This window comes from Salmo salar, chromosome 14 (genome assembly GCF_965601325.2).
Source record: "Salmo salar chromosome 14, fSalSal1, whole genome shotgun sequence".
Taxonomy (NCBI): domain Eukaryota; kingdom Metazoa; phylum Chordata; class Actinopteri; order Salmoniformes; family Salmonidae; genus Salmo; species Salmo salar.
Genome location: NC_138304.1, coordinates 73,793,461 through 73,803,550, shown reverse-complemented (window position 1 = coordinate 73,803,550; position 10,090 = coordinate 73,793,461). Strand labels below are relative to the sequence as shown.

At 44.0% G+C, this 10,090-nt stretch overlaps 1 protein-coding gene across 5 annotated transcripts; it reads right to left on the bottom strand.

Annotated features, from left to right (window-relative positions):
- Positions 1-220: 220 nt before the first annotated feature.
- On the bottom strand, positions 221-9,562 carry LOC106569905 (ubiquitin carboxyl-terminal hydrolase MINDY-1). Of its 5 annotated transcripts, none has more exons than XM_082961181.1 (11): positions 9,438-9,548; positions 9,197-9,305; positions 7,352-9,034; positions 6,278-6,335; positions 5,851-5,915; positions 4,105-4,263; positions 3,897-3,999; positions 3,468-3,610; positions 3,076-3,273; positions 2,621-2,770; positions 221-1,927 (listed from the first exon to the last, which is right to left on the bottom strand). In XM_082961181.1, exons 3-11 carry the CDS (start codon positions 8,147-8,149, stop codon positions 1,847-1,849), a joined length of 1,755 nt encoding a protein of 584 aa, XP_082817307.1. In that variant the 5' UTR covers positions 8,150-9,034; positions 9,197-9,305; positions 9,438-9,548; the 3' UTR covers positions 221-1,846. The 5 variants fall into 5 exon arrangements, with proteins under 5 accessions (XP_082817307.1, XP_082817308.1, XP_082817309.1 ...); XM_082961182.1 differs by having other exon boundaries at positions 9,197-9,301; positions 9,438-9,545; XM_082961183.1 differs by lacking the exon at positions 9,197-9,305 and having other exon boundaries at positions 9,438-9,562.
- Between the last annotated feature and the right edge of the window lie 528 nt (positions 9,563-10,090).

The window sequence follows — 10,090 nt, the reverse complement described above, 5'->3', positions numbered from 1 at the left end:
TCCTGCAACAAGTGGAAAACTGTTATGCGTGTGATTAACTTCCATTTTAGTGTCCAGTTCCACTGTATCCCTTTAACAAACTATTCCACAAGTATTAGAAAATTGAGCTTAGCAGGTGAAAACAGCCGATAATGATGCTGGTTTTATCACATATTGGTTGTATGAGTCGATTATGTGAAATAATGACATTCACCAGACAAATGAGTCATTGGACACCATGACAGTTTGTTAAGATTTTCCTTTACTGACATGACAAATTAAATACAAATGAAGAAGTGGCGAAGATTAAGACTTGGCGTCAATGTGTGGTCTAGTACTGTAGCGTTGCTAAAAGCCCCTCCGCCCTAAAGCTACTTCAAAAGGGCTTGTATATCTGACCTTTGCAAAACTGCAGTAACCGCCTGAACTGGCCTTTGTTCCTAAGTACTGTAAATCAAATGCAGACTTCTTATAGTTGGTTCAAGTGCCAGGTTTGCTTAAAAATCTAGTGCAGTCAACGTGCTTTCCTGTGTGTATATATATATATAAATATATATATTTATTTCCACAGAGGTTGGAATAATATTGTGAAATTCTGAAAGATTATAACGCCGTTTAAGGGCTATTTGAAAAGACCGCCTGAAATGTCATTCTGTGATGAGAAAGTTTTGGCTTGCCTGGTGACATCAAACATCCAAACCGCTCTGTCAACAGCTGGTTTTCCCCTCCCCACTCAGACAGCCCTATAAGAATTCTTGCTTGAGAAATGGCTCTTTGCTAAGAAGCTATTTGTTTCTTTTTGACCATTTTAATTGAAAACAAAAATCACAGTAAAGTACTTAAATTGTTACCCAGAAACAATTTTAAATGGAGATAAAAACAGCTGCATTGGACCTTTAATGTGACTTCTCTTACTTCCATATAGTTATCTTTCACACCGCCCCCTACTGGTCTTAAGTCGTCCATAACAGATGCTCCAGCAGAACACCTTCCCTGTCCTTATCCATTCATTTTTTGCATAATTCCTCCCTGCTACCAACTACAGCACAGTACACTATAGGACAGGGAAAGTAAGGCCAATGCTTAGTCTAGCAGATAGGACCTTTGGGAAAGCAGCCCTCAAAGCCATATCTTCGTTTGTGCTTGCAGAATCCTCGTCTCGGCCCTCGAGCCAGGCATAACTGTGCGCCGTTCTGTATAGGACAGGAATGTACGAGTTTCCATCATGGCGTAAATGCAGATGGTGACTTCCCAAGAGTTCGCTTAAAAACCGGGCTTTCTAAGGCTGTGAGGATGGCAAAAGAGTAGCAGAGAAAGGGGGGGGGGGGGGGGGGGGTTGTCTTTGTGCTCTAATTTTAACCAAACTTTTTTGGATCTCCTATACGCAATTTAAAAAGCTGCATTATCCATTTTAAGATACATCATCTGGTCTGAGCTGTAGTGACTGCCCTTTAATTTAGACCTTAGCTTTCTTTACACATTTGTTACAGATGTGTTTCATGACTCTACCTGGGTTGTAATGGACAACTCAGCTGCTGTAACCCACCAACTGCATTGGATTTCCTGTCTGGTGCCTCAATTGGCATTTAGATTCTATTCAGTGGTTTTGCGAAGCGGGACTAGTACTGCCACCTTCTGGCCTGGATGTTCAAAGGAAACCACGGGTGCGAGGTGCGGTGGTAGTGAGTGAGGTTCAACCTCGAGGTTAGGTTAAGTGTGAGGGGTGGGTTTGGCATTGAGGTGGCAGGGGCACAATCCCCTAACTGTGTGTGTGTGTGTATATATATGTTAGGGGTTGGCTTAATGCAAAGAAGGGCAGGCTAAAATCATAGGGAGATCATGGAGACTAGGGTAAGGTTAGGTGTCGCTATAATATGGCACAGTCCGAATCATCCTTTTTCTCCCGTCTCCTCGAACCTCCCGGCTGGGCCGCCGCTTGACCTCTCACCTGGAAGCAAAACAAACCGTCATAGAGTAAGGAAGTGGAGAAGCTTCTATGTAGGTAGTTTGTGATGATCAAGGGGACTTTTTCAGCAGATGTGAATCATTGATAACAGAAAGCTAGTATCAGAAAAGTACAATAATGCACTGTGGTGAGAGAATGTGTTTTCTGCTCAAATAAATTGTAGTGTAATTGAAAAAGCCCCAGTGGGCACTGTTTCTTTACCAATCGTCTATACCAGTGGTCAAACCTTTTCAGCAGGGACCCCACTTTTTCCACCAGAATTTCTGGGGACCCCATTTTTTAACCGCAATAATTTCTTGCCACCCCACCCCAAATCTAATGACAATCTTCAAAATCTGAAAATGTAGATTTTTACATCAAGAAATAACCTTCAATTCATTACATTTTCATCGCTTATCCAAATTAAAACAAATAAATACATTTACTCAGTTACATTTTTCTAATCTTTCTCAAAAACATTTGTATATTATGCCATACAATAATCTTTACTTTGAAATGTTTAGTTATTAAAATGTGTACAAAAATAAATATGGCGACCCCACTGCAGTTCCCCCTCAACTTTGAATACCACTGGTGTATTGTATTTATCTTTCATACTGTTGAAGTATTGAATTAAAGCATAAAGAGGGCACTCTCTTTCCTTCTAGTATATGCCCAGACAGTGTGGTTGGTTACCTGCTGTGCTGGGGCCTGGGAGGGACCTCCTTGTTGTTGTTGCTGCTGCTGGTACTCCTCCTCCTGCAGCTGTCTGGCCAGGTCCAGGTCACTGAGGGGCCCCGGGGCCGCCCCCTGCTGCTGCTGCAGAGACATGGCCACCAGGTAGTCCTGGCAACCAAGCATACACCACGGGGTGAGTGAATGTGTAGTCATGGAAATGTGCAGAGAGGCTGAAATCCTTAATATCAATGCATGATTTCCTGTACATAGAGATCTCAAGTTAGGATCAGACAGCGTGGCAGTTCTACCCATAAAAAAACCTTAATAAGTATCTAGATGCAGCTTAAGATATGGAGATTGTCTCAGTAGTGCATTAGATACCGCCCACTGCATCTGGGTGCTTCTCAAATAACAGGTATCCTCAAACTGAAACCGGCGAAGCTGTGTGGTGGAGTGGGGGGGGGGTCACTGACCTGGTCGATCTGTCTCTGCTGCTGCTGGGGCGTGAGGTCTTCGGGCTGTGTCACGGTGACGCTCCTCTGGGGCGGGTGGCACAGGCGGAAGTCTGAGTCGCAGAAGTTGCCGTCGCCCTCCACGTTGTGTAGGCTCTCCCACACCAGCCCCCCCTCCTGCAGGAAGCCCTGGTCTGTCACCAGTAGGTACAGGTGGCCCTGTGGGGTCACAAGGTCAAAAGTCATTCACTGGGGGGAGTGAGCAGCATTTTAGAGAATGAGGGAACGTTACAGAACGTGCTACATGCCTCTCATGTAGAATACAGTCTGTTCTATATATTACATTTCTATCTGCAAGGTTCTATATGTTACACTCTATAGATTGAGCCCTTGGTAAACGCAAACACACGCACCTTGTGCTTTATCATAGTGCTAAAGTGGTTGTTTCTGAAGAACACGGACAGCTCGCCCTCCTTGACTGTAGTGTTGAGTTCACAAAGTCCATGATACGACAGCTGGGTCGCTGTGGACTCCAGAAACTGCTCTGCCACCAAACCTGATGGCACGGAGATGGAGAAGTAGAGGCATAATAGAGAAGGGGGAATGGTTGTATTACAGAGGAAATGGCCAAGTGAACATGTATGCTTGTGAGAAAGAGGGGGGGAAAAGAGTACAGAATGCAATTGGGATTAAATGATCAACTTCCCATCAAGACCCTCGTAAATAAAACCAGTTTATTAGAGCTGGGCTTAAATGTAAGTCTGAACCACGTGTAGCTCACCAGGACAAGGGTTAGTTACAACTCAAATGTATGCGAAGTAAGGATTTGGAAAGTCCTGTACCTTCACTGACACGGCTGCTGTTGGCCGAATGCTTGTAGTCGATGATCTTCTCTACCAGCTGGTTGTAGCTTAGCTTTCCCACCGCTGCCACCATCTCAGGGCTCTGGAGAAAGAAAATATTTTGAATCTGATCCCCAAAACAAGGGATTTGGGGCATTAATTGTGAATGGAGGGCTTTTACCTTCACATGTTCTACAATGTCGCTTACCTGAGGGTCCACCAGCCAGCCATGGTAGAGTGGGATGTCCAGCAGGTCAAAGGCGATACACTCTGGTGTGTACTCAAAGTCTGACACGCCCGTGAAACGCACGTTGACATCAAGGCCCGTGGACAGCTTGGGCAGAACTGCCATGGCATCGCTCATGTTCTGCGGAATCAAAAGATAAAAATACATATAAAACGACAGAAGTTGGAAACTGAGTTGGAAGCCAGGGTTGGGGGTTACTTCTGTTTCGATTACAGTGCATTCAGAGATTGAACGAAGATTAACTTCATGAATTGAAGATCAGACCATTTTCTACAAGTACTTTGAATTCATATTTTGAGCTGGAATGGAATGGAATCGTACTTGCGTAAAACAGAGTTGGTTGCACAGAAGGCCAGTATCAGCTGTTCCTAGATTGGTTTCTCATATGGTTAACACCATGGTTTCAGTGACATGTACGGTATGGAAATTAGATTGATGTGCGATAAGGCAAAGTGGATATGCAGGCTAATCTTGTAGTACAAAATTCACAAGGGCTTCTAAGAGACCGGCACTCAATCATACCTGTCCACACGTGTTTTGCCTATAGTTTCTTTATCACTGTCGAGCAGCGAATTGAGCAGCGAATTACAATCCTCTGAGCTTAGCCATGAATAATGAACCAGATCGTGGTTATACACACCCGCAGCTCTGATGTCTGAAAACAAAAGCTGTCCAGTCAAAAGAGCACATCTAATTGAGCTTCCAGTGCCAGAGCCAGGTGGTTGGATCGTGGTGCTTACAACACCAAGGACATGGGTTTGATTCCTGCAATCAGCCACACATACTGAATAGAATTGGCTGACTGTAAGTCACTTTGTATTAAAAAGCTGCTAATGACCACATCATTAAGTTAATTGGCTCCATCCACACAGGCACCATCTTGCCACCTTGGTACAGTATAGTACGTTTTAATCCCTGTTCCCTAAACTCCTTATACTTGTACTCTAGTGGCAGCTGGTGAGGCTTAGCATCGATGACACAGCTGATTTTACTGTGAGAACAGCCCCCTGTGTGGCTTCTGCCTCTGCAGTGCACTCCGCTTCCCCTTAAAAATGACTCGCTCTCAACCACACAAACGGTTTTGTGCCACACAGCTACAAAATAGATAGACGGCACCTGCAGAAACACACGCATGCGCACAGCTTCAGTGAGTGTCAAGTAAGTGGACAGACCCCGGCCTGAGTTTGTGTGTTAAATACAGAGGTGAGTTTACCTGCCGTGTTTGTGTGTTAAATACTGAGGTGAGTTTACCTGCCGTGTTTGTGTGTTAAATACTGAGGTGAGTTTACCTGCCGTGTTTGTGTGTTAAATACAGAGGTGAGTTTACCTGCCGTGTTTGTGTGTTAAATACTGAGGTGAGTTTACCTGCCGTGTTTGTGTGTTAAATACTGAGGTGAGTTTACCTGCCGTGTTTGTGTGTTAAATACTGAGGTGAGTTTACCTGCCGTGTTTGTGTGTTAAATACTGAGGTGAGTTTACCTGCCGTGTTTGTGTGTTAAATACAGAGGTGAGTTTACCTGCCGTGTTTGTGTGTTAAATACTGAGGTGAGTTTACCTGCCGTGTTTGTGTGTTAAATACTGAGGTGAGTTTACCTGCCGTGTTTGTGTGTTAAATACTGAGGTGAGTTTACCTGCCGTGTTTGTGTGTTAAATACTGAGGTGAGTTTACCTGCCGTGTTTGTGTGTTAAATACTGAGGTGAGTTTACCTGCTGAAAGTTGAGCTCCATTCCCTCAGCCTTCTCCCTGGGTTTGATGGACAATACACACTCTCCTGTGGCAGAAACATAAGAAAGACAAATTGTTGGTAGTATAACGATAATGTGGTTCTCAGACAGTCAGTGACCAAACAGGAATGTGTGTTATAATATATTTGCCTCATGGTAATGGTCAGAGTTTACAGATTTATCAAATCTGCTAGATATTTCAATGACTTAAGCCCTCGGCTCCTGGGGCCAGTGATGATCTTTTGTTTACGGCCTGATAATATGCAACCTCTTCAGTTGCTTGTACTTTCATGCATTGGTTGCATTTCCATGTGCCAGTGACAACCTCAATGTAAATGTGTGAAACATACAATAGCTTCAGTGTTGAAGTCTGTATGGAAGTGCAGATATACACTCCTATGTTTCTTACCAAGGTGAGCCATCAGGTCCTCTGTGGTGATAACTTCTGTCTGGGCGGGTAGCTTGGCCTGGGGACAAATCACACACACACGATTCTGATTCATAAACCCTTTCCTTGAGCCATGTTCGTTTAACAACAGATTCTGTGAAGTTGGATACAGATATTATTGGAAGTTATAACATTAGAATGAATGGTGCTGGTCAAGGAACAATCGAGGCCTGGACAAATATACTTGACACTGAAGAAAGAGCTCAGCTAAAGTCTAACACACATAGAAACAAAAACTATAAAGCTCAACACGTACACACATATATATATATATATATATATACCTATTTGTATCTTTTTACTTTCAGGCCCACAGAAATGGGTGGTATGGGGAGGGCTTTTTCTCTTCTGAGTGAAATAAATATATGTGGAAGAAATGTAATATGAAATTAATATGAAATTATATATGAATTGGAATACTGTACCTGTAACCCCCCCCCCAACAAAATAAATGTCAAATAAATTGAAATTGTCACAAAAAACAATGGATTCTCTGGCGCAGACATGCTGCCCTTCATAAACTTTCATTCTGCGTTGCTTGATTTTAAAAGCTAAAAGTGACACTGTTTTCATGTTGATAGTACAAACAAGATTATAGGATTCAGAAGTCCTCTGTCCTCTCTTAATACAACTCCCCAACATGAACCTGTAATTCCTGCCTCTAGAAACTTCCCTCCCGCCGGTGCCATATCACTAATTCTGGCCTGCCTACACACCTCGGACGTGTCATCCTCAGAGTGTGTCAATCTCATCCTTATTCTCAGTCACCTTAAGAAGGCCACTGAAGTCCCTCAATAGTAAAAGTGCATCTCAATAGCCTAAAGTGGCATCCTCTCTTGGCTCATTTCTTTAATCTGCACCGATCTGGACCAGTGAATGCAAAATCCCCCAATAGTCCTGCAATATAGTGCTTTCCCCTATCATATGGTTTGACATCAGTGCAGATGAAGTAGGCCTAAAGCCACTTAAGACAATTGAGATGCGTAGTCATGGACCCATTAGTCCCAGCTAGCTGGTTCTACACTCCAACTTTACCTTCCAGCGCAGAAACAGGGTGTTCATGATGGCCAGCAGGGGACAGGGCCCGTTCTCACTCTGTGTGATGATGGGGGTCTTCTTCTCTTTCCAGGTGATCCACTTCACAAAGTAGTAGGCCGGCATCATGGGCTCTAGGTCCGGGGCAGCGGTGGCTCCCCCTGTGGCAGCGGTGGCTCCCCCTGTGGCAGCGGTGGCTCCCCCTGTGGCAGCGGCGGCTCCCCCTGTGGCAGCGGCGGCTCCCCCTGTGGCTGCGGCGACGCCAGCCAGGACATCGTCGGCCAGGTAGGGGACATCGGCAGACAGAGAGCTGCCCTCGATGCCCAGGGCAGAGTAGGAGGACAATGGCTCGTCGTTCCCGTTGTTGCCCTCGAAGAAGTCTAGGCTGGGGATGGAGAAGGAGGCGGAGTCGGTGGTAGCTGACTGGCTATACTCGTCCGACCTTCCAAATGTGGCCTCTGAGCTCTCCCCGTTCCCTTCTGTCAGAGTTTGGCTCTGCAAGGTGGATCGAGCGTCTTCTGTCGTGCCGTTTTCAGACATGGCTGCACACGTGGTGGTTGGTGTGAGTGAGGTTTCCATGTATCCGTCAAAACCTTCTGCTTCCATAATTGGGGTCTTAACTGATGGGTCTTTGGTGGAGTCTTCATGGTCCAAGGGCTCCGCTTCGTGGATTTCTTTAGCCGCAGACGATCCTGCTGTAAGGCCGCCCTCTTTAGAAATGGCCTCTGTCAGAGAGCAGTCATCTTTGACAACGCTCAGGAGATCTCCTCCTACTATCTCGGTGCCAGAATCCGCCATCGCTGGGCAATGTTCAATGTAGCACTTAATCAATTGAAAATAAGGCCAAGTCGTCGGTAAAGACTACTTCAGACTTAGGTTGTATAGGAATAGAAAAACAAACTCAGCCCTTTACATTAAGTATATTCACAGATTTAAAAGTTGGCAGTGACCTTATATGTGAACCTTGAAGGAAATCTTGACGATCAATTCCCTGGCATTCCTGAGTAACAGTGTCCTTAGTTTGCAAGACGGGGTTGATGGACGGCTACAGCAGAATCCACAGTCGCTCTGTCTGTTTTATGTCATAAGAGAGTGGATTTCATACGGCCTTAAATATCTACTTGCACATTTTCTTTCAGTTCAAGTGTGGGATGTCATAACAAATAGGCTATCTTTTCGACATTGCACATGGGCTTCTGGTAAATGTAGTGCAAGTGTAAAACTACAAGCTTTCCTCTAACAAAAAATAAATAATTTTCTTTACACAAAATATATATACACACATTTAAACTTAACAACAAATATATTATAGATCATTTTCAGCACTGCCGCTGTCCATTAACCTTATACAGTAAGATACCTACAGCTCCCTGTCAAATAGGTTTGGTTTGATAGCTTCTGGCAAGCTACAGCAGCAAACTAGAGCAAAGTTATCTTTGGGGGGAGGCAAAACTTATCTAACTAGTTATAAAAGTTGTGCTTTTCCTGACGATACAAGGGAATATACTAATTGAAGACTGACAGAAAAGCTACAGCGAAGACAAGTGAAGAGCGGGATGGAGCTAGTCAAGCTTGTCCCGTGACATGAATGACTCGTAGGTTTTTAGGATATTAACGCGGCATGGTTGTCTTCTTAGCGTCGTCCCAGAATACGAGTAACCATATTCTTAAATTGTACCAGACCTGCAAGAAAAAGATCAGTGATCAGTCCGTGAAATAATAAGTTATTCTCTAACAACACATCTCCTTCCTTACCCTGGGTTTGACAAAATACTGAGAACGGAACTATAAAGTCGTAATAGAAAATATTGCATCTGTCAAGTGACACCAGAACTGGCTACTGACCATAGCTTGCTAACGTTATACCCCCGTGCTGACGCTCAGAAGTTGGTAGCGCCCATCACCACCGTGCAACAAATATCTTGATGATGGTGGCAGCTTGTTAGCTAGCTAGCTGACCAGCAGAAAATAAAACAATTTACCATCAAAGCCAGTTGACAGCGTAAATTGGCAAAAACGTCGTGAAATTTAGACAGGTTTTGGTCCAATCAAGAGCAAATTGAGATTTTTACGAAAAGATACTGACCGACTTGTCCACATTAACGAGCTTCGCTGGCAGACAACGGGCATGATATTTACATTCCACGGTCTATTCGCAATCTTGACTTCGCTTACTCCACTTCCTCTACCACAGTCTGTAAACAATGACGTCACGAGCTGCATTAGCCTCAGGGGGGAAACTATTTTTTAGATGTCAAGCACCAAGTTACATACATAAAATACATGTTGTATAATATGCCAACCAAAGATATTTCAGAAAAACTGGAGAAAAAAAACTCTGCAAATATGCGAATTAATAAAAAAAAACAGCTACCTTAAATTATTGTGAAGTTAATCTTCATGGGGACACAAGTGGTTGGAGTACTGAACTGCAGGTGTTAATATACTGGTAGTGTTCATGAGCGTCATAGCTCCTTCTTGCTGCGTAGTGCGCAGTATTGCAGAGATGAAAGTCTAAAATGTGTTTGTATTATTATAAACTGGGTGGTTCGAGCCCTGAATGTTGATTGGCTGACAGCCGTGGTATATCAGACCGTATACCATGCGTATGACGAAACATGTATTTTAACTGCTCTAATTACGTTGGTAACTAGTTTATAATAGCAGTAAGGTACCTTGGGGGGTTCTGGTATATGGCTAATATACCACGGCTAAGGGCGGTATCCAGGCATTTCGTGC

What these genes read in the sequence shown, in the direction of transcription:
- LOC106569905 (XM_082961183.1), bottom strand. Translation starts at nt 8,149, where the DNA reads ATGGCGGATTCTGGCACCGAGATAGTAGGAGGAGATCTCCTGAGCGTT. An exon ending in GGACCTGATGGCTCACCTTG is followed by an intron (nt 5,916 to 6,277) that starts GTAAGAAACATA and finishes TTTCTGCCACAG; the next exon opens with GAGAGTGTGTATTGTCCATC. An exon ending in TGGAGCTCAACTTTCAGCAG is followed by an intron (nt 4,264 to 5,850) that starts GTAAACTCACCT and finishes TTGATTCCGCAG; the next exon opens with AACATGAGCGATGCCATGGC.